Source organism: Antedon bifida, chromosome 2 (genome assembly GCF_963402885.1).
Source record: "Antedon bifida chromosome 2, ecAntBifi1.1, whole genome shotgun sequence".
Taxonomy (NCBI): domain Eukaryota; kingdom Metazoa; phylum Echinodermata; class Crinoidea; order Comatulida; family Antedonidae; genus Antedon; species Antedon bifida.
Window position 1 is genome coordinate 15406948 of NC_136227.1, and position 27686 is coordinate 15434633.

A 27686-nucleotide genomic window follows, 5' to 3' on the forward strand; every position below is an offset into this window, starting at 1 on the left:
AACTGTTGTTACGTAATTAAACTGTTGTTACGTTAGTGGTTAATGAAGTTGATTGCGTTAGTGGTTATTAAACTGTTGTTACCTTAATGGTTGATTGTTATATTATGGGGCATGTTTATAATCCGATGGGAGTGCAACTCTTTTAAAATCTCTCAACGTTGCCAGGAAAGAAATGTGATGGTAATTATTCACAATCACACGTTTTTAACCGGTTGTTTTTTCTTTTGGTTTTTGTTTGCAGCGAAAACAGAACCTACAAGAGCCCACATTTAACAATGCATGACCTCCACTATAACGATACGGTGATAATGTATCAAATAAATATAAATAATTATGACGATAATTTTGGTTTACAATTACAGAACCGTAACAGTTAATTCAAACAAACTTCTATACTATTATTTAGGCTTTCTTAGTCGTAAAAAACGGAAGGAGATGACAAGGTCAAATGTACAAAAGAAGTTGATATGGTTGAATAATCAGATCACGCTCATGAATGATATTCAATTGACTCTTTGCACGAACTTTGTTGACATTACCATTGCAGCCGCTCCAGTCCCTTGATAATACCAGAGAGTTGCAACTCCCTGATAATACTGTACAATCAAATTGTTTTACTAAACCTAAAGATGGCTTTAACAGTGTACTATAATCCAATATCTCAACCTAGTCGTGCCGTAGTATTGTTTTGCAAATATAACAAGATACCCTACCATGAGAAAGTCATCGACTTGGCAAAAGGTATGCTTTTTTATTTTAGTCACTATTAAAATATACTGTTGCTTTAAACGTATCCGGACAACTACCCCTAGACAATTACCACCCGAACAACTACCACCCGGACAATTACTCCCATAGGACAACCACCACCCGGACAATTACCCATAGGACAACTACCCTATAGGACAATTACCTCCTTGGGACAACTACCACCCGGACAATTACCCCCATAGGACAACTACCCCTAGACAATTACCACCCGAACAATTACCACCCGGACAATTACCCCCATAGGACAACTACCACCCGGACAATTACCCATAGGACAACTACCACCCGGACAATTACCCCCATAGGAAACCTACCCTATAGGACAATTACCCCCTAGCACAACTACCCCCCCCCCCCCACCCCCATTCCATGTATGCTGCCTTGGCAAGTGAAACATATTTTTTAGAAACAGCACTCTAATAGATCACATTCCAAGTTATCGTAGCATTTCTCAGCTAAAAAAAAGGGAATAAAAAATGAGTTGACGGCACGTATGTCCACCTTAACAATCCTGAATCAGAGTGATGACGGAGAGGGGAAAAAATAACAACCCCTTCACTTTGCGTCCAAGACCAAGACCTCCTCACCTCTATTATCTGAATAAACATGTGCACATGAAATATTTATATGGAGTTTCTAAAAATACCCAGACAAATTTGCTTAATCATGCTTGAGTCAGTGATTTTCATTTATTCATAGGAACAAGGTTTACAATGAAAACACTATAGTATGCCTGGTTTGATAATCAGGTCTACAAATATTATAGGTCTAATTATCGATGTTACAGGTCCCTTTGCTGTGGTTTTTAATAATAGTCAACATTTCAGAGCCACTAAATATTTATTATCTCAAGGATAATCAAAATTGCGGAAAGAATCAGCAAAAAGAATATTGTAATTTTAAACATTCATTTCATTATATAATTATTAATACATTTACTACAATACTCCAATTATGTAGGTTGTCCAGAATATAATTATTCGTGATTTAAGGTCCGGTTATACTACGAACGACGATAACATATAAAACAAAGATATTTATTTAAAAAACAAAATTAGAAAATTTTCGAAACTATAACACTTATGCTGCTGTCTTTGGCCTAAAATAAGATTTTTTTTTAAATCAAATGAAAATGACGTCATGATCAATAAGAACAATAAAATTGTTGTATCGTCACGATAGTATTACAAATCATGACGTAATCGTCCTAGTAAAATGAGCCTTTATTGACTGAATGTAGTCCACTGTCTTAAAGTTGTTTAATTATTTTCAAAAATTGTATTAGACATTTTGTATATACTGTAGAAAATAATGTTGTTTGACAGGTGAGCATAGAATGCCGGAATACACTGCAATCCAGCCAGCTCAGTCAGTACCAGCAATTAAAGATGGTGATTTCACACTTGGAGAAAGGTATGCCTTACTCACCTTGTCCAACCATGTAGGCTACATTGTAAAGAATAAAGCAAGTGTGAAGAAGTTTTTTTTTTTAATTTTATGAATCATTTTCTCCAATATCCCCTAATTGCAGGTGATACAACACAGAAATTACAAGTTGACAACATAGTGTTTACTAACGAACACTTTCCCATATATATAGGCCTAAACATTTTAAACTTGGTAACGACAGTCTATAAATAATAAGGCACTTTTGAATTCTGGTTTGTTTCTTTGTAGTACTGCAATAGTGAGATATCTGGCGGCAAAATACAACGTAGCAGATCATTGGTATCCTAAAAATATTGAGACTCGGGCTGAGATTGATGCCTACTTAGCCTGGCAGCATACAGGTATTAGGAAAGCGGGAATTAACGTCATGGTGAATGAGGTAAATAACAATGTAATGTTTCATTTCAAGGTTATGCTGCTAATGTGTGGTATGAAGACGCAAAACTAACTTTACGGTCATATGACTAAATTTGGGAAGATGTAATTAAAGGGAAAATGGGCTGGAATAAGGCGAAACCTAAGTCAGTGTCCTAAACGTTATTATTTTTCATAAATATTGTTACTCAAAAACTACAGTCATATCCGAGTTTTTAGATCTAGAAAATCCAGATATCATAGTTTTTCAGATCTAAAGTTTGATTTCCGATATCATAATTTAAAAGTAAAGTTTAAAACATACATAACTCATGCAACTATAAAAAACGCTTGTTACAAAAACGACGGCTAGATTAATGAGATATACGGGAGCAACTTAAAACCTACACAACCAGTCAAAATAAGACCCCTGTTATATTTGTATACAGATATTTGTTCCAAAACGTACCGGGAAACCAAAAGATCAGGAGGCAGTCGACAAGTTTGTAAAAGAAGCTGAAGAGTCCATCGGCAAGATAAATAGGTTATTTCTCAAAGGAAAACGGTTCTTGTGTGGAGACGAGATATCTGTTGCTGACTTGTTTGCTATTTGTGAGGTAATCACTAGATTTAAAAGAAATTTAGGTTGTGATTAATATAATAATTGGTTTGGCGTGCGCAGAATCAGATAATGTGCATGTTACCTCAATACAAAAATAAGTAATTCGGAATTTTGATCATTTTCCTCCACAGTTGTACATAATGTACCATACATTCCACTGTCTGAATCAAGTATCGTTCATTAGGTTATTCATTAACCATCAACGGACAACCTTCCGACGGAGCTATAGTTGATTTTATACGATATATTTCCATTGTCCAAATCATCATATTGCTCTTTATTCATTAACCATCAATGGACAACCTTCCGACGGAGCTATAGTTGATTTTATACGATATATTTCCATTGTCCAAATCATCATATTGCTCTTTATTCATTAACCATCAATGGACAACCTTCCGACGGAGCTATAGTTGATTTTATACGATACATTCCCATTGTCCAAATCATGCTATCGCTCTTTATTCATCAACGGACAAATTCCGACGGAGCTATAGTTGATTTTATACGATATATTTCCATTGTCCAAATCATCATATTGCTCTTTATTCATTAACCATCAACGGACAACCTTCCGACGGAGCTATAGTTGATTTTATACGATACATTCCCATTGTCCAAATCATGCTATCGCTCTTTATTCATCAACAGACAAATTCCGACGGAGCTATAGTTGATTTTATACGATATATTTCCATTGTCCAAATCATCATATTGCTCTTTATTCATTAACCATCAACGGACAACCTTCCGACGGAGCTATAGTTGATTTTATACGATACATTCCCATTGTCCAAATCATCCTATCGCTCTTTATTCATCAACCATCAACGTACAACATTCCGACGGAGTTATAGTTGATTTTATACGATACATTCCCATTGTCCAAATCATCCTATCGCTCTTTATTCATCAACGGACAACCTTCCGACGGAGCTATAGTTGATTTTATACGATACATTCCCATTGTCCAAATCATCCTATCGCTCTTTATATTCATTAACCATCAACGGACAACCTTCCGACGGAGCTATAGTTGATTTTATACGATACATTCCCATTGTCCAAATCATCCTATTGCTCTTTATTCATTAACCATCAACGGACAACCTTCCGACGGAGCTATAGTTGATTTTATACGATACATTCCCATTGTCCAAATCATGCTATCGCTCTTTATTCATCAACGGACAAATTCCGACGGAGCTATAGTTGATTTTATACGATATATTTCCATTGTCCAAATCATCATATTGCTCTTTATTCATTAACCATCAACGGACAACCTTCCGACGGAGCTATAGTTGATTTTATACGATACATTCCCATTGTCCAAATCATGCTATCGCTCTTTATTCATCAACGGACAAATTCCGACGGAGCTATAGTTGATTTTATACGATATATTTCCATTGTCCAAATCATCATATTGCTCTTTATTCATTAACCATCAACGTACAACATTCCGACGGAGCTATAGTTGATTTTATACGATACATTCCCATTGTCCAAATCATCCTATCGCTCTTTATTCATCAACCATCAACGTACAACATTCCGACGGAGTTATAGTTGATTTTATACGATACATTCCCATTGTCCAAATCATCCTATCGCTCTTTATTCATCAACGGACAACCTTCCGACGGAGCTATAGTTGATTTTATACGATACATTCACATTGTCCAAATCATCCTATCGCTCTTTATTCATCAACCATCAACGTACAACATTCCGACGGAGTTATAGTTGATTTTATACGATACATTCCCATTGTCCAAATCATCCTATCGCTCTTTATTCATCAACGGACAACCTTCCGACGGAGCTATAGTTGATTTTATACGATACATTCCCATTGTCCAAATCATCCTATCGCTCTTTATTCATCAACGGACAACCTTCCGACGAAGCTATAGTTGATTTTATACGATACATTCCCATTGTCAAAATCATCCTATCGCTCTTTATTCATCAACGATCAACGGACAACCTTCCGACGGAGCTATAGTTTATTTTATACGATACATTCCCATTGTCCAAATCATCCTATCGCTCTTTATTCATTAACCATCAACGGACAACATTCCGACGGAGCTATAGTTGATTTTATACGATACATTCCCATTGTCCAAATCATCCTATCGCTCTTTATTCATCAACGGACAACCTTCCGACGGAGTTATAGTTGATTTTATACGATACATTCCCATTGTCCAAATCACCTTATCGCTCTTTATTCATCAACCATCAACGGACAACCTTCTGACGGAGCTATAGTTGATTTTATACGATACATTCCCATTGTCCAAATCATCCTATCGCTCTTTATTCATCAACCATCAACGTACAACATTCCGACGGAGTTATAGTTGATTTTATACGATACATTCCCATTGTCCAAATCATCCTATCGCTCTTTATTCATCAACCATCAACGTACAACATTCCGACGGAGTTATAGTTGATTTTATACGATACATTCCCATTGTCCAAATCATCCTATCGCTCTTTATTCATCAACGGACAACCTTCCGACGGAGCTAAAGTTGATTTTATACGATACATTCCCATTGTCCAAATCATCCTATCGCTCTTTATTCATCAACCATCAACGTACAACATTCCGACGGAGTTATAGTTGATTTTATACGATACATTCCCATTGTCCAAATCATCCTATCGCTCTTTATTCATCAACGGACAACCTTCCGACGGAGCTATAGTTGATTTTATACGATACATTCCCATTGTCCAAATCATCCTATCGCTCTTTATTCATTAACCATCAACGGACAACATTCCGACGGAGCTATAGTTGATTTTATACGATACATTCCCATTGTCCAAATCATCCTATCGCTCTTTATATTCATTAACCATCAACGGACAACCTTCCGACGGAGCTATAGTTGATTTTATACGATACATTCCCATTGTCCAAATCATGCTATCGCTCTTTATTCATCAACGGACAAATTCCGACGGAGCTATAGTTGATTTTATACGATATATTTCCATTGTCCAAATCATCATATTGCTCTTTATTCATTAACCATCAACAGACAACCTTCCGACGGAGCTATAGTTGATTTTATACGATACATTCCCATTGTCCAAATCATCCTATCGCTCTTTATTCATCAACCATCAACGTACAACATTCCGACGGAGTTATAGTTGATTTTATACGATACATTCCCATTGTCCAAATCATCCTATCGCTCTTTATTCATCAACCATCAACGTACAACATTCCGACGGAGTTATAGTTGATTTTATACGATACATTCCCATTGTCCAAATCATCCTATCGCTCTTTATTCATCAACGGACAACCTTCCGACGGAGCTAAAGTTGATTTTATACGATACATTCCCATTGTCCAAATCATCCTATCGCTCTTTATTCATCAACCATCAACGTACAACATTCCGACGGAGTTATAGTTGATTTTATACGATACATTCCCATTGTCCAAATCATCCTATCGCTCTTTATTCATCAACGGACAACCTTCCGACGGAGCTATAGTTGATTTTATACGATACATTCCCATTGTCCAAATCATCCTATCGCTCTTTATTCATTAACCATCAACGGACAACATTCCGACGGAGTTATAGTTGATTTTATACGATACATTCCCATTGTCCAAATCATCCTATCGCTCTTTATTCATCAACGGACAACCTTCCGACGGAGCTATAGTTGATTTTATACGATACATTCCCATTGTCCAAATCATCCTATCGCTCTTTATTCATTAACCATCAACGGACAACATTCCGACGGAGCTATAGTTGATTTTATACGATACATTCCCATTGTCCAAATCATCCTATCGCTCTTTATATTCATTAACCATCAACGGAAAACATTCCGACGGAGCTATAGTTGATTTTATACGATACATTCCCATTGTCCAAATCATGCTATCGCTCTTTATTCATCAACGGACAAATTCCGACGGAGCTATAGTTGATTTTATACGATATATTTCCATTGTCCAAATCTTCATATTGCTCTTTATTCATCAACCATCAACGGACAACCTTCCGACAGAGCTATAGTTGATTTTATACGATACATTCCCATTGTCCAAATCATCCTATCGCTCTTTATTCATCAACGGACAACCTTCCGACGGAGCTATAGTTGATTTTATACGATACATTCCCATTGTCCAAATCATCCTATCGCTCTTTATTCATCAACGGACAACCTTCCGACGGAGCTATAGTTGATTTTATACGATACATTCCCATTGTCCAAATCATCCTATCGCTCTTTATTCATCAACGATCAACGGACAACCTTCCGACGGAGTTATAGTTGATTTTATACGATACATTCCCATTGTCCAAATCATCTTATCGCTCTTTATTCATCAACCATCAACGGACAACCTTCCGACGGAGCTATAGTTGATTTTATACGATACATTCCCATTGTCCAAATCATCCTATCGCTCTTTATTCATCAACCATCAACGTACAACATTCCGACGGAGTTATAGTTGATTTTATACGATACATTCCCATTGTCCAAATCATCCTATCGCTCTTTATTCATCAACCATCAACGTACAACATTCCGACGGAGTTATAGTTGATTTTATACGATACATTCCCATTGTCCAAATCATCCTATCGCTCTTTATTCATCAACGGACAACCTTCCGACGGAGCTAAAGTTGATTTTATACGATACATTCCCATTGTCCAAATCATCCTATCGCTCTTTATTCATCAACCATCAACGTACAACATTCCGACGGAGTTATAGTTGATTTTATACGATACATTCCCATTGTCCAAATCATCCTATCGCTCTTTATTCATCAACGGACAACCTTCCGACGGAGCTATAGTTGATTTTATACGATACATTCCCATTGTCCAAATCATCCTATCGCTCTTTATTCATTAACCATCAACGGACAACATTCCGACGGAGCTATAGTTGATTTTATACGATACATTCCCATTGTCCAAATCATCCTATCGCTCTTTATTCATCAACGGACAACCTTCCGACGGAGCTATAGTTTATTTTATACGATACATTCCCATTGTCCAAATCATCCTATCGCTCTTTATTCATTAACCATCAACGGACAACCTTCCGACGAAGCTATAGTTGATTTTATACGATACATTCCCATTGTCCAAATCATCTTATCGCTCTTTATTCATCAACCATCAACGGACAACATTCCGACGGAGTTATAGTTGATTTTATACGATACATTCCCATTGTCCAAATCATCCTATCGCTCTTTATTCATCAACCATCAACGTACAACATTCCGACGGAGTTATAGTTGATTTTATACGATACATTCCCATTGTCCAAATCATCTTATCGCTCTTTATTCATCAACCATCAACGGACAACATTCCGACGGAGCTATAGTTGATTTTATACGATACATTCCCACTGTCCAAATCATCTTATCGCTCTTTATATTCATTAACCATCAACGGACAACCTTCCGACGAAGCTTAAATTGATTTTATACGATACATTCCCATTGTCCAAATCATCCTATCGCTCTTTATTCATTAACCATCAATGGACAACCTTTCGACGGAGCTAAAGTTGATTTTATACGATACATTCCCATTGTCCAAATCATCCTATCGCTCTTTATATTCATTAACCATCAACGGACAACCTTCCGACGGAGCTATAGTTAATTTTATACAATATATTCCCATTGTCCAAATCATGCTATCGCTCTTTATTCATCAACGATCAACGGAAAACCTTCTGAAGGAGCATTGTTTGATTTTATACAATATATTCCCATTGTCCAAATCATCCTATTGCTCTTTATTCATCAACGGACAACCTTCCGACGAAGCTTAAATTGATTTTATACGATACATTCCCATTGTCCAAATCATCCTATCGCTCTTTATATTCATTAACCATCAACGGACAACCTTCCGACGGAGCTATAGTTAATTTTATACAATATATTCCCATTGTCCAAATCATGCTATCGCTCTTTATTCATCAACGATCAACTTCAATTCAATTCAATTCAAAATTCTTTAATCATCCCACACGGGGCAATTCAAACAAAAAGGTCTGGATTAAAATGATCTTACAAAATATACAAAATATCACAATACACAGTACAAAATAGAAAAAAAAAAAAAAAAAAGAGTCAAGGTTCAAGAATTTAAGAGTCGAATAGCCACTGGCAAAAACGAATTCCTTTTCCGGTTTGTTCTACATGCCGGGCATCGAAAGCGACGTCAATGAGGCATGAGCTTGAAATCACTGAACAAGGCATGGTTAATATTTTTTAGAATAGCTCTACTTTTTTCTAGAGTTTGCATGTCACAGAAAGAAGATAAGCTACGAAGTTGACAACCTATTAATTTAGAACTTAAGTTAACAATTCTTTGTAGTGAGTTTTTCTCTTTGACCCTAAGACTAAAAAACCAGCATATAAAGGAAAAAGTTAAAACGTTCTCAATAAAGGAATTATAAAAAACCCTAAGAATTACTTTATCGACATTAAAATGGTTCAGCTTCCTTAACAGATAAAGTCTCTGGTGTCCTTTCTTTACTATTGCCTCTGTGTTTAATTCCCAGCCGAGATTGTCCTCAAATATAGTACCTAGGTATTTAAAGGAATGGACAATATCGACTGGTTCGTCATTTATAATGGATACCCAAGGGTTGCGTCCTTTCTCCTTCCTAAAATCTACAATCATCTCCTTGGTTTTGGTCACATTGAGTTCCAAGTAGGAGTTACCACAAAATTGGATAAAATCATCTAAAGCGGAACCATGGCCGTCCTGTGAATTTTGAAGGAGAGACAGCAAGACAGTGTCGTCAGCAAATTTAACAAGATGACTATTGTCCTGTTTGCTGCGACAGTCATCCGTGTATATAATATACAGGAGAGGAGAGAGGACGCAACCCTGGGGGGATCCAATACTTGTCATACGTACATTCGAGTGTCTTTGGTTAACTAAGACCCTCTGACATCTGTTCGTAAGAAAACTTATAATCCATAATACAAAATCACGTTGAAAACCAAAATTCGAAATTAATTTGTTTGCTAAAATATAAGGGTGCATGGTATTGAAGGCAGAAGAGAAGTCGGCGAATAACATTCTGGCGTGAGATCGAGGCAGTTCAAGGTGCTTGTACAATGTGTTTAATAAAAAAAGCTTGGCATCCTCAACACCTCTTCCAGACCTGTTAGCAAACTGCAGTGGATCGAGTTTAGACTCTACAACAGACGTGATGTAGGTTTTAACTATCTTTTCAAAGATTTTCATAACAAGAGATGTCAGCGCAATAGGGCGCAGATCATTCAGTTGTTTTATGACAGTCTGTTTAGGAATAGGTTTTATAATCGATTCTTTCCAAAGATTAGGAACTACACACTGGTTTATAGAGGTCTGGAAGAGGTACCGAAGGACACCACTGAGCTGATCCGCACACGACTTCAATGTTCTGCCCTCAATACCATCGGGACCAGAACTCTTATTTACATTTATATTCCTGAGTAATGTTCTAACATGATCCTCAGAAATAATAATTTCATCTACATGCGGATCATTATTGCCAACAGTGTCGTCTTTTAAATCGTGTTTTTCAAACCTAGCAAAGAAGTCGTTTAATCTATCTGGCAATGCCTGGTCATCAATACCCTCTACATTTATTTTATTTCTTTGTGTTTTATCAGCTGTGTTTATAGACGCCATATGTTTAATTCCTTGCCAAGCACTACGAATACATCCACTACTAAACTTATTTTCAATTTTTCTCTTATACATGTCTTTAGCCTTACGGACAGCTACTTTAATTTCTTTATTTATTTGCTTATTATCGTGAGTGGTGCCTTGGTAAAAAATCCGTTTTTTCTTATTTAATATGTCTTTCAACTCTTTCGTAACCCACGGCTTATTATTTGCAAAAACGACAACCTCTTTTTTCGGTATTACTGAATCAACACAATAATTTACATATGATGTTATAACATCCGCCATTTCGTTTACATTTGATGACGACTCATAAAATACTTGCCAATCAGTGCATTCAAAACACCCTCTTAAACGTTCGATACTGTCCAAAGTCCACAATTTAACAGTCTTGACTATTTTGTCCTTCCTCTGGATAACTGGGACATATTTTGGAATCAGATTCACACAATTGTGGTCCGACGCACCAAGCGGTGGTAATGCCACGGACCTATATGCGCTTGGAACTGTACCGTAGCATAAATCTATTGTTTTATCTTTACGAGTAGGGCAGGTTACATATTGGTGGTATATTCTGAGCGCTTTACCAAGCTTGTGTTGGTTGAAATCGCCTAATATGAGCCTGGGTGCATCAGGTGACAATGTCTCCAACTTGTGCGTATTTTCAGACAAGATTTCAGCTGCTCGTGTAGAATTAGCCTTTGGGTGTATATACACAACTGTAACAAATAACTGTGGAAATTCCCGCGGACAATAGAATGGTCTCAGTGAAATTGTCAACAATTCAATATCAGGTGTACATTGCTTATCGCGAACAATAGTTATGTTGCACCATCGTTTGTTTACAAATAAGCATACACCACCGCCAATGTCTTTTCCGGAAAACCTTCTGAAGGAGCATTGTTTGATTTTATACAATATATTCCCATTGTCCAAATTATGCTATCGCTCTTTATTCATCAACGATCAACGGAAAACCTTCTGAAGGAGCATTGTTTGATTGTATACAATATATTCCCATTGTCCAAATCATGCTATCGCTCTTTATTCATCAACCATCGGACAACATTCCGACGGAGCTATAGTTGATTTTATACGATACATTCCCATTGTCCAAATCATCCTATCGCTCTTTACTCATTAACCATCAACGGACAACCTTCTGAAGGAGCATTGCTTTATTTTATAAGATGCATTTTTGTCATATCATTGTTTATTCATCAACCCGAAACAATATATCGATAAAAAAAAAACGAAATTCTAAATATTTGGAGTTTATGTTACATGATTAGTGCATGCATTAGTAAGAAAAAAATTCATTCGTTCCAATTAAAATATTTTATTATAGTATTATAGTATTATAGTATATTCCATTATAATAGTAGTATTTTAAAAATTCTTTCAGGTTGTTCAACCGCTTGCCTGTCCATCTGGTAAAGGTTTACTGAAGAACCAGCCGGAAATTGCTGACTGGATGAAACGTGTAGAAGACAAATTGAATCCAGATTACGATGAATTGAATAAACCACTGAAAGCAGTTTGCCAACAATGAACTAAATAGGCCTCTGTAAGAGATGGCCGTTTATGTTCTTTCTATCATTTTCCAACAACTAAAGTAGTTTAAGTTTCTTTCATTATTGTTTATTAAACATTTCCAACAATATGTTACAATTAGTTCTTCTTTCGTTTGTTTATTAAAACATTTTTCCTACAATTTTACAATCAGTTTTTATTTTCGTTTGTTTATTAAAACATTTTCCATCAACAATATATTAATTACTTTTTACAATTATTAAACAATAATTAAGCTTATTTTCAAGGAGTTTTTTGCACAAGTGTCACTAGTTTTGAACCAGCTTCCACTCCATACCCGTCAATGTAAATCTCTTAAGTAAATCAAGTAACTTCTAAAATCTCACCTTTTCAATAATTGTTGTTGGTCTTTTAGCGCTGTAAAACATCAGTAAATAGCGCTTTATAAAAGTTTATTATTCTTTGTATTATATAATATATATTTATAATAATATAATAATGTATATACAGTACTATAATAGTTCTCTTTAATGGAGACTATGTTTTCCCATATTCTATCTCCTCCTAAACCTCACAGTCGACACACTTTTTCAAACAAAAAACGTTTCAAACCAATGTCTCTGCTACATCTTTATGCCTTAACACGGGCTCAACCATTCTTGACATCTTTACATGTCACATAGTTAGGTCGCAGAGAGGTCATAAAGACACCTGTCCATTGGATGAATCTTTTAAATATATTATTTGAGTTGTAAAATTGTTGACCTATGCATTATAAAGTACAACAAACATCGACAGTTGTATTTTCTGGTTGAGTGAATCCATCTCCGAATCCAACAGTCTTAATAAGTTGAGGTTTATTATCACACATTGGACACAATTTATTCCTTATTTTGGAAGATCGCATCCAAATAATTAGATTGTACCGTTCACCATCTGCTATTGGAAGAGCACCGTGCATGTGTTGTCCTCGATGAATTAAACCATACGTTGGCTTGTGGCAATATTCAGTACGCTGTGGTTCTTCTATTCCTCGTTGCTGTTAAAAACAACACAAAATTAACAAACCTGCTATGTTGCTATATATATATGACTAATGTTGGACTGGCTTCAGACTGCCACCAGGAAATGACATTAAGAACGCCTAGTGTGCAGTATTTTATATGACTAATGTTAGACTGGCTTTAGACTGCCACTAGGAAATGACATTAAGAACGCCTAGTGTGCAGTATTTTATATGACTAATGTTAGACTGGCTTTAGACTGCCACTAGGAAATGACATTAAGAACGCCTAGTGTGCAATATTTTATATGACTAATGTTAGACTGGCTTTAGATTGCCACCAGGAAATGACATTAAGAACGCCTAGTGTGCAATATTTTATATGACTAATGTTAGACTGGCTTTAGACTGCCACTAGGAAATGACATTAAGAACGCCTAGTGTGCAGTATTTGATATGACTAATGTTAGACTGGCTTTAGACTGCCACTAGGAAATGACATTAAGAACGCCTAGTGTGCAATATTTTATATGACTAATGTTAGACTGGCTTTAGACTGCCACCAGGAAATGACATTAAGAACGCCTAGTGTGCAATATTTTATATGACTAATGTTAGACTGGCTTTAGACTGCCACCAGGAAATGACATTAAGAACGCCTAGTGTGCAATATTTTATATGACTAATGTTAGACTGGCTTTAGACTGCCACTAGGAAATGACATTAAGAACGCCTAGTGTGCAATATTTTATATGACTAATGTTAGACTGGCTTTAGACTGCCACTAGGAAATGACATTAAGAACGCCTAGTGTGCAATATTTTATATGACTAATGTTAGACTGGCTTTAGACTGCCACCAGGAAATGACATTAAGAACGCCTAGTGTGCAATATTTTATATGACTAATGTTAGACTGGCTTTAGATTGCCACCAGGAAATGACATTAAGAACGCCTAGTGTGCAATATTTTATATGACTAATGTTAGACTGGCTTTAGACTGCCACCAGGAAATGACAATAAGAACACCTAGTGTGCAATATTTTATATGACTAATGTTAGACTGGCTTTAGACTGCCACCAGGAAATGACAATAAGAACACCTAGTGTGCAATATTTTATATGACTAATGTTAGACTGGCTTTAGACTGCCACCAGGAAATGACATTAAGAACGCCTAGTGTGCAATATTTTATATGACTAATGTTAGACTGGCTTTAGACTGCCACCAGGAAATGACAATAAGAACACCTAGTGTGCAATATTTTATATGACTAATGTTAGACTGGCTTTAGACTGCCACCAGGAAATGACAATAAGAACACCTAGTGTGCAATATTTTATATGACTAATGTTAGACTGGCTTTAGACTGCCACCAGGAAATGACAATAGAACACCTAGTGTGCAGTATTTTATATGACTAATGTTAGACTGGCTTTAGACTGCCACCAGGAAATGACATTAAGAACGCCTAGTGTGCAATATTTTATATGACTAATGTTAGACTGGCTTTAGACTGCCACCAGGAAATGACAATAAGAACACCTAGTGTGCAATATTTTATATGACTAATGTTAGACTGGCTTTAGACTGCCACCAGGAAATGACAATAAGAACACCTAGTGTGCAATATTTTATATGACTAATGTTAGACTGGCTTTAGACTGCCACCAGGAAATGACAATAAGAACACCTAGTGTGCAATATTTTATATGACTAATGTTAGACTGGCTTTAGACTGCCACCAGGAAATGACATTAAGAACGCCTAGTGTGCAATATTTTATATGACTAATGTTAGACTGGCTTTAGACTGCCACCAGGAAATGACAATAAGAACACCTAGTGTGCAATATTTTATATGACTAATGTTAGACTGGCTTTAGACTGCCACCAGGAAATGACATTAAGAACACCTAGTGTGCAATATTTTATATGACTAATGTTAGACTGGCTTTAGACTGCCACCAGGAAATGACAATAAGAACACCTAGTGTGCAATATCTTATATGACTAATGTTAGACTGGCTTTAGACTGCCACCAGGAAATGACAATAAGAACGCCTAGTGTGCAATATTTTATATGACTAATGTTAGACTGGCTTCAGACTGCCACCAGGAAATGACATTAAGAACGCCTAGTGTGCAATATTTTATATGACTAATGTTAGACTGGCTTCAGACTGCCACCAGGAAATGACATTAAGAACGCCTAGTGTGCAATATTTTATATGACTAATGTTAGACTGGCTTTAGACTGCCACCAGGAAATGACATTAAGAACGCCTAGTGTGCAATATTTTATATGACTAATGTTAGACTGGCTTTAGACTGCCACTAGGAAATGACATTAAGAACGCCTAGTGTGCAATGTCACAAGTGACATAAAGTTGTGTATATATTTTGCAAGTCATTCTTACTTTTCCTTTTGTTTTCACTATTTGAACCTTTCTTTTGTTTTAGGAAGCTATTGTGTGAAGCCAGTGGAGCAGAGTTTTTGTGTTGCAGAGAAGGATTGTGTGGTGTTTGCTGATTGGAGGAGAGGTATAAGAGTTAAGTTAGTGTGTGAGTTGCTGATTGGTGGAGAAGGATGAGGTGGTGATATGTGGATAATTGAGGGAATTTTGAGGTAGAGGGAAATTGAGAGGAGACAGAGAAGGAGGGCTATGTTATGTTAAGCCAGAAAGGGATAGGTGAATATTGATATGAGAAACTAAGACGTACAGGAGAAGAAGTAATTGAATTATGGTGATATAGAGCTGAAGCAGAAAGGAAATAAAGAGATATACATGAAGTTAATAAATTGTGAGTTGGAGATAATTATGGTGATATAGAGCTGAAGCAGAAAGGAAATAAAGTGATATACATGAAGTTAATAAATTGTGAGTTGGAAGTAATACTATAAGGCTGTACTTAAATGTAGAACTGTTAATTGTTGAGATTACTGAGGATTAATTAAAATTGTGAATGTAAATTGACGGAAGAAATAACTGTTGGAAACAGCAGAAGTTGTTGCATGTAAAGAATTGTTTGGAAATATTGAAGAGTAACTGGATTGATACTGATATTATTTTACGTGGAAAAGGAGAAAGGAATAATTGGTCGGGGAGCGGATTGCAGGGCAGAACGACATCAAGAAACATTTTAACTTTATATTTGATTTATTTATATGTCAGAAAATAGGAAGAATTATAATTGATAATACAAGCAGAACGGGAGCAGAGGCGTGGGAGTTGTTTATTTGCAGAATCGTTTTAACTTTTATCTTTCTAATTTGTTTTGTGTCAGCGTAGGAGAGAAGGCAAGAAGGAACGAGATTGTGGACATTTATTATTGTTTAATTATTCATCTTGTGATATTATTGTATTTGAAAGGGGGGTTTTGGGGATTTATTTAAAAATAAGAAGATTGTTGATATTTTGTTTGGAAGGATTGGGAAATTTGGGGAATTGCATAAAGTGTGTGGGTTTTTTTTTTGTGGGTTTTTATAAAAGAAAGAATTGGTTGTCAAAGATTATTATTAAATTTTACTTTTTACATTTAGATGTGTACAGTTGTGGCTATTTACCGTTGTTCATCGTTGGTTACCAGCAATTACATGTCCGAAAGAGCCGTAATTGCGGCTGTGTGACATTTATGGGGGCTCGTCCGGGAGACTTTGTAACCTAGCGTGAACATTGGTAGATGAAACAATTGTACGTGATTCTTGGATTGTCTATTTGCCATATTATTGGCATACTGTATACTTATATTGGATACTTATATATATATATATTTTTTTTTTTTCCTTAAGAAATGGATCTCACTAAAATTGTTGACGCAGGAAAAGCGTTGGGGTTAGATGGAGTGGAATTAAGAGAGTTTGTGGAAAAGAGAGAGGAAGCTGCCAGAGAGAGAGAAGAGAGAGCACTAGAGAGAGAAGAGAGAAACAGGGAGAGAGAAGAAATGGAGCGAAACAGAGACAGGGAAGAGAGAGAGAGAAGAGAGGCACTAGAGAAGGAAGAGAGAGAGAGAAGAGAGGCACTAGAGAAGGAAGAGAGAGAGAGAAGAGAGGTATTAGAGAGGGACGAAGCAGAGAGAAAAAGAGCGAGTGAAGAAAAAGAGAGAGAAAACGAAAGGGCGAAAGAAGCTGAGAATCAGGCCTATCTTATAGAAATGCGAAGGTTAGAAATCCAATTAGAACAAGAAAAGAATCGGGCACGGCCGGGTGGTAGAGTATTACCCAATCCTGAGTCACGGGTTAAGGCCAGTAAACCTAAATTACCCCCTTTCCATGATCGAACAGATGACCTAGATGCCTATCTGAAAAGGTTTGAACGGTATGCGACTAGTCAGGAGTGGAAAGAAATTGAGTGGCCGGTTAACTTAAGTGCCCTACTAACTGGGAAGGCTCTCGAGGTTTATTCCAGGTTGTCGTCAGCTGAAGCTAACGATTACAAACTTTTGAAATTGGCTCTTCTAAAACGGTTTCAGTTAACCGCCGATGGATTTCGACATAAGTTACGAACAGCTAAGCCCGAATACGGAGAAAGCGGCCCGCAATTTGCTGCGAGGATAAGCAATTATCTTGATAGGTGGATTGACCTAGCAGAGGGGGAAAAAACCTTTCAGGGGTTAAAAGATTTATTGCTGCGAGAGCAGTTTACCGATGGGTGTGGGAAGGACCTAGCTCTGTTCCTAAGGGAACGTCAACCGAAAACGATACAAGCGATGGCTGAAATTGCGGAGCAATATTTGGAAGCTCGTGGGGGATTATTTGGTAAACCAATAGAGTTTAAACAAAAAGAGCAAAATTCTCCTCAACTCTCCTCTAATAATGTTCCCAGTACATCCTCATCACAAAGCCCTTCTAGTTTCCGTAGTCCAACTTGTTTTATATGTCATCGTGTAGGTCACCTAGCTAGAAATTGCAGAGCCTCAACTATGCATAAGCCAAACTCTCCTCCAAAATGTTACCGATGCTTAAAAACAGGACATATTGCCAGAAATTGTAGACAGGACGCCAACAGTTGCGCTGGGTTGTCTACTTCACCACAAACAGAGTCTGATTGCCAGAAATGTACAAAACAACACGAATGTAAAGCCAAAGAAGAAATTCCCGATGTGGGTGCCAGTATGGTTACGAAAATGTCAGAGTCTTTAAATCAATGTTGTATCAATAATGATGGTGATAAGGTCACTCTTCAATGTGGGCACTGTCTTCCAATTATGACAGCGGCTCTAAATAATTCAATTAGTAAAATGCCCGTTTATACAGGTTGTGTTGGGTCACGCTGCGTCTCTGTTCTTCGTGACAGTGGCTGTAGTGGGGTGGTTGTGAAGAAAGATCTTGTATCAGCCGAACAACTTACTGGTAAGGAGAAAACCTGTGTGCTGATTGATGGCACGGTCCGCAACTTACCGGTTGCATTAATACATGTTAATACTCCATTTTTTTCAGGAAAGACGTATGCACTATGTATGAATAACCCTATTTATGACTTGATATTAGGTAATATTGCAGGAGTACGAGCACCAGGAAATCCAGATCCCACATGGACAGAGCGAAATCTTCAAGGATGTTCTGTTGTTACCCGGTCTCAAGCTAACACTATGGATAAACCATTCAGAACACTTAAAACTACAGAAATACACAAGCAAATCATCACAGCGGGAATTATGAAAACCGCCCAGCAACAAGATATCAGCCTTGCAAAATTCAAGGATCTTGCAGAGAAACAAACTACAACTGTGAGTAACAAACAAGCCGAGGCTAGGTTTATTTATCATAAAGACCTATTATATAGGCAATTTTCCTCTCCTAATATTGAACACGGGGATAAGTTTACCCAACTAGTAGTGCCAGCTGACTATCGACGCCAGGTAATGCGCCAAGCCCATGAAACCTTATTAGGAGGACACCAAGGGGTAAAAAAGACGACAGATAAAGTGTTGACAACATTTTGGTGGCCTGGGGTAACTGCAGATATTACTCGATATTGTCGATCCTGTGACATTTGTCAGAGAACTGTACAAAAAGGTAGAGTTACGAAAGTGCCTCTAGGAAGCATGCCTTTGATCGAGGTGCCGTTTGAACGGATTGCCGTTGATATAGTTGGTCCCATTTTCCCCATGTCTAAAGGTCGTAATCGTTATATACTCACAATAATAGATTTTGCTACTCGTTATCCAGAGGCAGTGCCTCTACCAAATATTGAAGCTGAACGGGTTGCTGAGGCCTTGGTTGGTGTTTTCTCTAGACTTGGTATCCCGAAAGAAATGCTTACCGATAGGGGATCACAATTTACATCTGAAGTCATGAGGCAAGTTAGTAAGTTGTTGTCTATACGTCAGGTAATGACATCTCCATATCACCCAGCTTGTAATGGTTTGGTCGAACGGTTCAATGGAACACTCAAACAAATGCTGAAACGTATGTGTGCAGAAAGGCCTACTGATTGGGATCGTTACATTGACCCACTACTTTTTGCGGTTAGGGAATCTTCACAGGAAAGTTTAGGGTTTTCTCCTTTTGAACTGTTATATGGCCGTACCGTACGAGGACCCATGTCCATCCTAAGGGAATTGTGGACCGAAGAAATCGAAACACCAGAAACAAAAACCACCTACCAGTACGTTATGGATTTACGGGAACGACTACATGAAACCTGTCAGATGGCTCAGAAGAATCTACAAAAATCTAAGGTCAGGTACAAACAATATTATGACAAAAAGAGTAAGTCCCGGGAATTTGAGGTTGGGGATAAGGTACTACTTTTATTACCCACAGACAAAAACAAACTATTGCTTCAATGGAAAGGTCCTTTTAAGGTTGTAAAGAAATTTGGGTATCTAGACTACCAAATTGACCTTAACGGGAAATTCAAAATATTTCACGCCAATCTCTTGAAAAAGTATTATGAGCGAACCGCAGACATTAGTGCTGCCTTAGGGGTATCCGAGCCTTCTGGTATCCTTGAATTAGCTAGCACCGCTGTTATTGAATGCGAACCTAATGAAACATTTACAAATAACCAAAATTATCATCTATCTAATGAGAATCTTTTACAGCTCCACCCTCTACTAGCAAAAGAAACAACAGCCGACATCCACATCAACGAAAGCCTGGATGATACACTAAAGCATGAGGTGCACCGACTTATCGGAAACTACAAAGATGTACTGACGGATTTACCGGGTAAGACTACACTTGGGCAGCATGAAATCAAGCTGGAAACTGATGATGCAATCCGTTCCAAGCCCTATCCACTTCCACATGCGTTGCGAGGTACCATTAAGGATGAGGTAAATATGATGTTAAATCTGGGTGTAGTGGAGCCTTCAGGGGCACCGTTTGCCTCTCCAATAGTATTGGTAAAGAAACCGGATGGGTCAAATCGATTCTGCGTGGACTTTCGAAAACTTAATCAGGTTACAGTTTTTGACGCCGAACCGATTCCGGACCAAGAGGAACTGTTCACAAAGTTGGCCCATGATCATTATTTTACTAAGATAGATTTAAGTAAAGGGTATTGGCAAGTTCCCATGGATGAAGCGTCAAAACCTTTAACAGCCTTTCTATTAACACCAGATGGTTTGTTTCAATTTAATGTCATGCCGTTCGGCTTAGTCAATGCACCGGCTACTTTCAGTCGTATCATGAGAAAATTACTCAAAGGAATGGATAATACACTTAATTATATTGATGACATTCTAATTCACACAGCTTCTTGGGATCAACATATGAAATGTTTGTCTGAATTGTTTGGACGTCTCCGCAGGGCCAATCTAACTGCTCGACCAAGCAAATGTTTCATTGGTTATGAAACAATCGAGTTTCTTGGCCATGTGGTAGGGAAAGGAAATGTTCAACCTCGAGTGGAGAAGATACAAAGCATCTTGTCAGCCAAACAACCAGAAACAAAGAAACAACTCCGGTCATTCCTTGGGATGACCAACTACTATAGAAAGTTCATTCCTAATTACTCTGTGATTGCTTGTCCATTAACCGACAAAACGAAGAATCGGGAACCTATAAACCGAATATGTTGGGAGAAGGCCCAGGAAAGTGCGTTTGTTAAACTTAAGGAAAAATTAAACAGTACTCCAATTTTATGCCTTCCTAATTTAAACAAAGATTTTATTTTGAGAACAGATGCGTCCGAATATGGAGTGGGAGCGGTTCTAATGCAGCAGTATGGTGACGTGAAGTTTCCCGTGGCGTACGCTAGCAAGAAACTGCTTCCTCGAGAAAAAGCATATTCAGTGATGGAAAAAGAATGCTTAGCCATTGTATGGAGTGTACGAAAATTTGAGTCTTATTTATATGGACGAAACTTCACGTTGGAAACTGATCACCAGCCGCTTGTGTTTATGCACAGAGCGAAATTGTCCAATGGGCGAATTATGAGATGGGCCCTGGCTCTACAACCGTACAAGTTCCGAATAGAGGCGATTAAAGGCAGTGAAAATGTAGGAGCTGATTATTTAAGTCGAGTGTAAATAGGACCCGTCACGGTATGGAGAAAATGTTGATACATTATTCTTTTAGAGGGGAGTAAATGTCACAAGTGACATAAAGTTGTGTATATATTTTGCAAGTCATTCTTACTTTTCCTTTTGTTTTCACTATTTGAACCTTTCTTTTGTTTTAGGAAGCTATTGTGTGAAGCCAGTGGAGCAGAGTTTTTGTGTTGCAGAGAAGGATTGTGTGGTGTTTGCTGATTGGAGGAGAGGTATAAGAGTTAAGTTAGTGTGTGAGTTGCTGATTGGTGGAGAAGGATGAGGTGGTGATATGTGGATAATTGAGGGAATTTTGAGGTAGAGGGAAATTGAGAGGAGACAGAGAAGGAGGGCTATGTTATGTTAAGCCAGAAAGGGATAGGTGAATATTGATATGAGAAACTAAGACGTACAGGAGAAGAAGTAATTGAATTATGGTGATATAGAGCTGAAGCAGAAAGGAAATAAAGAGATATACATGAAGTTAATAAATTGTGAGTTGGAGATAATTATGGTGATATAGAGCTGAAGCAGAAAGGAAATAAAGTGATATACATGAAGTTAATAAATTGTGAGTTGGAAGTAATACTATAAGGCTGTACTTAAATGTAGAACTGTTAATTGTTGAGATTACTGAGGATTAATTAAAATTGTGAATGTAAATTGACGGAAGAAATAACTGTTGGAAACAGCAGAAGTTGTTGCATGTAAAGAATTGTTTGGAAATATTGAAGAGTAACTGGATTGATACTGATATTATTTTACGTGGAAAAGGAGAAAGGAATAATTGGTCGGGGAGCGGATTGCAGGGCAGAACGACATCAAGAAACATTTTAACTTTATATTTGATTTATTTATATGTCAGAAAATAGGAAGAATTATAATTGATAATACAAGCAGAACGGGAGCAGAGGCGTGGGAGTTGTTTATTTGCAGAATCGTTTTAACTTTTATCTTTCTAATTTGTTTTGTGTCAGCGTAGGAGAGAAGGCAAGAAGGAACGAGATTGTGGACATTTATTATTGTTTAATTATTCATCTTGTGATATTATTGTATTTGAAAGGGGGGTTTTGGGGATTTATTTAAAAATAAGAAGATTGTTGATATTTTGTTTGGAAGGATTGGGAAATTTGGGGAATTGCATAAAGTGTGTGGGTTTTTTTTTTGTGGGTTTTTATAAAAGAAAGAATTGGTTGTCAAAGATTATTATTAAATTTTACTTTTTACATTTAGATGTGTACAGTTGTGGCTATTTACCGTTGTTCATCGTTGGTTACCAGCAATTACATGTCCGAAAGAGCCGTAATTGCGGCTGTGTGACATGCAATATTTTATATGACTAATGTTAGACTGGCTTTAGACTGCCACTAGGAAATGACATTAAGAACGCCTAGTGTGCAATATTTTATATGACTAATGTTAGACTGGCTTTAGACTGCCACTAGGAAATGACATTAAGAACGCCTAGTGTGCAACATTTTATATGACTAATGTTAGACTGGCTTCAGACTGCCACCAGGAAATGACATTAAGAACGCCTAGTGTGCAATATTTTATATGACTAATGTTAGACTGGCTTTAGACTGCCACCAGGAAATGACTTTAAGAACGCCTAGTGTGCAATATTTTATATGACTAATGTTAGACTGGCTTTAGACTGCCACTAGGAAATGACATTAAGAACGCCTAGTGTGCAATATTTTATATGACTAATGTTAGACTGGCTTTAGACTGCCACCAGGAAATGACAATAAGAACACCTAGTGTGCAATATCTTATATGACTAATGTTAGACTGGCTTTAGACTGCCACCAGGAAATGACAATAAGAACACCTAGTGTGCAATATTTTATATGACTAATGTTAGACTGGCTTTAGACTGCCACCAGGAAATGACAATAAGAACACCTAGTGTGCAATATTTTATATGACTAATGTTAGACTGGCTTTAGACTGCCACCAGGGAATGACATTAAGAACACCTAGTGTGCAATATTTGATATGACTAATGTTAGACTGGCTTTAGACTGCCACCAGGGAATGACATTAGGAACACCTAGTGTGCAATATCTTATATGACTAATGTTAGACTGGCTTTAGACTGCCACCAGGAAATGACAATAAGAACACCTAGTGTGCAATATTTTATATGACTAATGTTAGACTGGCTTTAGACTGCCACCAGGAAATGACAATAAGAACACCTAGTGTGCAATATTTTATATGACTAATGTTAGACTGGCTTTAGACTGCCACCAGGAAATGACAATAAGAACACCTAGTGTGCAATATTTTATATGACTAATGTTAGACTGGCTTTAGACTGCCACCAGGAAATGACAATAAGAACACCTAGTGTGCAATATTTTATATGACTAATGTTAGACTGGCTTTAGACTGCCACCAGGAAATGACAATAAGAACACCTAGTGTGCAATATTTTATATGACTAATGTTAGACTGGCTTTAGACTGCCACCAGGAAATGACATTAAGAACGCCTAGTGTGCAATATTTTATATGACTAATGTTAGACTGGCTTTAGACTGCCACCAGGAAATGACAATAAGAACACCTAGTGTGCAATATTTTATATGACTAATGTTAGACTGGCTTCAGACTGCCACCAGGAAATGACAATAAGAACGCCTAGTGTGCAATATTTTATATGACTAATGTTAGACTGGCTTCAGACTGCCACTAGGAAATGACATTAAGAACGCCTAGTGTGCAATATTTTATATGACTAATGTTAGACTGGCTTTAGACTGCCACCAGGAAATGACATTAAGAACGCCTAGTGTGCAATATTTTATATGACTAATGTTAGACTGGCTTTAGACTGCCACCAGGAAATGACATTAAGAACGCCTAGTGTGCAATATTTTATATGACTAATGTTAGACTGGCTTTAGACTGCCACCAGGAAATGACATTAAGAACGCCTAGTGTGCAATATTTTATATGACTAATGTTAGACTGGCTTTAGACTGCCACCAGGAAATGACATTAAGAACGCCTAGTGTGCAATATTTTATATGACTAATGTTAGACTGGCTTTAGACTGCCACCAGGAAATGACATTAAGAACACCTAGTGTGCAATATTTTATATGACTAATGTTAGACTGGCTTTAGACTGCCACCAGGAAATGACATTAAGAACACCTAGTGTGCAATATTTTATATGACTAATGTTAGACTGGCTTTAGACTGCCACCAGGAAATGACATTAAGAACGCCTAGTGTGCAATATTTTATATGACTAATGTTAGACTGGCTTTAGACTGCCACCAGGAAATGACATTAAGAACACCTTGTCTTGATTCTTTATCATGTGTATGAACAGGAAAGTTAAGGTACTGAAAACAAGCATCTGAGGGTGGTTAAATAGAATATGTACAATATGATTGTCACCAATAAAGCTACATTTTTTACTTTAAAAAATTGTATTCGGGTCATAATAACAAAATTGTATTGGTATAATAAAAAAAATCATATTGGTCATAAAGTATTACCTAAAATAGAATGTAAACCATTTAATTATAGAGTATTCAGTGCCAAAACTATACAAATCGTTGCTTTGTTTTTTATAACCGGACATTTTCAGGCATTGTTTTTACTTACATGACGCATGCCTCCAAAATACAATGACCCCTCAGTGAAATCACTTGTAAGTGATATATTAAGAGTGACCTCTGCATTATCATAATGATAGTTAAGATCCAAATCTTCTCCAATCTTGTACTTTACAACAAAAGCTTTGTGAGAGTCTAACAAGTCTCCACCACAGTCTGGATACAAGAGCCTAGCGAGTGGAGTTATGTAATTCTGACGTAAAGGTGTGATGAAGTTGTCATCAAATCCCAATTCATTCATTAATACCTACAACAAAAGAAATTGAGCAATACATTTTGAGAATTTTAAGCAGGTCTATGCTTTACTAATAGTAGTGGCTTTTGTTTGATTTTTATTTATTTTCAATCCTTCTACATAACAAAGAAATCAAATAAATTCTTTAAAAACAAAATCAATATCAAGAAGTAATAAAATACAGTAAAAATCACAATGCTTGGTCAATTGTAGATCATGAAATGAATTCTACTACATATTATACAAATGTGTTATAATACAATATTGTGTGTAATGTATGTGGTGGCATTTATTTGAGGAAAAAAGTAAAGGTTACAGGCTGTTTATGAGAGGGCATTTATACCAAATGATGTTGTATGGGGTAGGGGGAGTTAATTTGAGGTTGGGGTGGGGGGTTTGAGTAGTTTATGCAAAGCAGGGCATTTATGGTAGCCACACTTACACCATAATTGTTCATTGTATTTGGTCTTCTTTTGGTAAATCTGTGTTTTCAAAATGTTCTATTTCTTCTTTAAATGAATTACAAAACTCTTCAGTAAATATTGGAAAAGAGTAAATACGCTCTCCTACATAAAAAAAAAAAACCAGTGAAATGTGAAACGTAATTACAGTAAATATGCAAGTTTTTTAATGCCATTTTGAGTTATAGAACATCCATTGTTCACAAAATAACAATGCAAAAACATGTAATTTTGCCATTTTTTGTGTGCTTGACTTTCCTTTAAAGATATATTGTCCCCCTAAAAAAATATTTGTTAACATTTTTTTGTTGAATATGTTATTTTAATGTCACATAATAGTTATTCACTCTCACAAAAAATTGGGTCTGAAAAAAATTTATTTACCTGAGAAAAATGTAATTTAAAGCAAAAAATTGTCAAATTGTCTGGAAGACAATGAGTTTTTGGGTAATTTAACTGTTTATTTTGTCTTTTTATAGGTGAAATAATTTTTTCCCCCGTTTTTTTTCTTATGGAAGTGAACAACTTCATTAAAACTGCAAAATGGCCTATTCAAAGTTCGATTTTAAAAATCTCAATTTTTCATGATTTTGGGGGACAATACATCTTTAATGTGTTTGAAATATGCCTTTTCGTCAAATAGTTTTAATCATATACAGTAGAAAAGCCTGCTATACTAGTGTATAGCTTTGATTTTGATCTTTTTCGATTACTGTTCCATGGCAGAATGAGCTTCACAATGTACAGTTATTATATGGCAATCAGAGAATCCTTTACTAACTTTTTATAGAATTTGATTACAATAGGTCAACTATCAACAAACCTTTTTCAGTACTTATGAGTTTTATCAAACTTTGCATTGATGCATTTTTCTGCTTGCTATGTTCAACCAACTCCAGAAATGTTAGGCTCAGAAATGAAATCTACAACAATTTCAACGAGAAAATATAATGCCATAAAGAAGAAAAACTTTCCAACTATTTCAAATATTTTTAGTCAAAATATTTAACTAAAAATATAACTAAAGGGGGAAGTTGTCCTTGTCAGTTGTAGTGAGACAAGTATTCAAGATAAACGTTTGTTGTAATAGTTGGTCTTTACAAAATCAGACATGCATTCATAGTTGTATTCCGTCAGCAAGGTGTAGTTAACAGGTAAAATATTCTTTTCATTTTTGTACTACTTAATTCCATACCTGTAGTTTGTATATCTCTTGATTGAGTGGTGTGTAATGTTTTAAAATTGTCTCTTTTCTCTTTAAATAATCTCGATTTTCTACGTTCTACTTCTGTTTTAACCTGAAATGAATTGTTAGTGAGATAACATGTGTTTAATGGTATGAAATAAAATAAAGAAAATATAGTTTTGCATTTGAAAGTCCCACTATGAGGAAAATTGTCTGCATGAG

At 36.6% G+C, this 27686-nt stretch overlaps 4 protein-coding genes across 4 annotated transcripts in view; 2 read left to right on the forward strand and 2 right to left on the reverse strand.

The window, feature by feature from the left end:
• LOC144835477 (uncharacterized) overlaps positions 1-27686 on the reverse strand; it is a 198919-nt gene that overhangs the window by 92707 nt on the left and 78526 nt on the right. The window lies entirely within an intron of this gene.
• Positions 512-12645, forward strand: LOC144857927 (glutathione S-transferase theta-1-like). Its single transcript, XM_078714629.1, has 5 exons — positions 512-741; positions 2097-2184; positions 2449-2599; positions 3024-3191; positions 12335-12645. The coding sequence occupies exons 1-5, from the start codon at positions 630-632 to the stop codon at positions 12479-12481; spliced, it is 666 nt and encodes a 221-aa protein (XP_078570755.1). The 5' UTR covers positions 512-629; the 3' UTR covers positions 12482-12645.
• On the reverse strand, positions 12632-27677 carry LOC144857943 (2-oxoglutarate and iron-dependent oxygenase domain-containing protein 2-like). The gene is made up of 5 exons (XM_078714630.1): positions 27474-27677; positions 27102-27201; positions 26260-26383; positions 25572-25829; positions 12632-13501 (listed from the first exon to the last, which is right to left on the reverse strand). The coding sequence occupies exons 3-5, from the start codon at positions 26272-26274 to the stop codon at positions 13235-13237; spliced, it is 540 nt and encodes a 179-aa protein (XP_078570756.1). The 5' UTR covers positions 26275-26383; positions 27102-27201; positions 27474-27677; the 3' UTR covers positions 12632-13234.
• On the forward strand, positions 17083-21946 carry LOC144858929 (uncharacterized). The gene has a single exon (XM_078715077.1). The coding sequence runs from the start codon at positions 17261-17263 to the stop codon at positions 21944-21946; it is 4686 nt and encodes a 1561-aa protein (XP_078571203.1). The 5' UTR covers positions 17083-17260.

What these genes read in the sequence shown, in the direction of transcription:
- LOC144857927 (XM_078714629.1), top strand. Translation starts at nt 630, where the DNA reads ATGGCTTTAACAGTGTACTATAATCCAATATCTCAACCTAGTCGTGCC. An exon ending in AGTCATCGACTTGGCAAAAG is followed by an intron (nt 742 to 2,096) that starts GTATGCTTTTTT and finishes GTTGTTTGACAG; the next exon opens with GTGAGCATAGAATGCCGGAA. An exon ending in TTAACGTCATGGTGAATGAG is followed by an intron (nt 2,600 to 3,023) that starts GTAAATAACAAT and finishes ATTTGTATACAG; the next exon opens with ATATTTGTTCCAAAACGTAC.
- LOC144858929 (XM_078715077.1), top strand. Translation starts at nt 17,261, where the DNA reads ATGGATCTCACTAAAATTGTTGACGCAGGAAAAGCGTTGGGGTTAGAT.
- LOC144857943 (XM_078714630.1), bottom strand. An exon ending in ATTTTGGAGGCATGCGTCAT is followed by an intron (nt 13,502 to 25,571) that starts GTAAGTAAAAAC and finishes TGTTTTTAACAG; the next exon opens with CAACGAGGAATAGAAGAACC.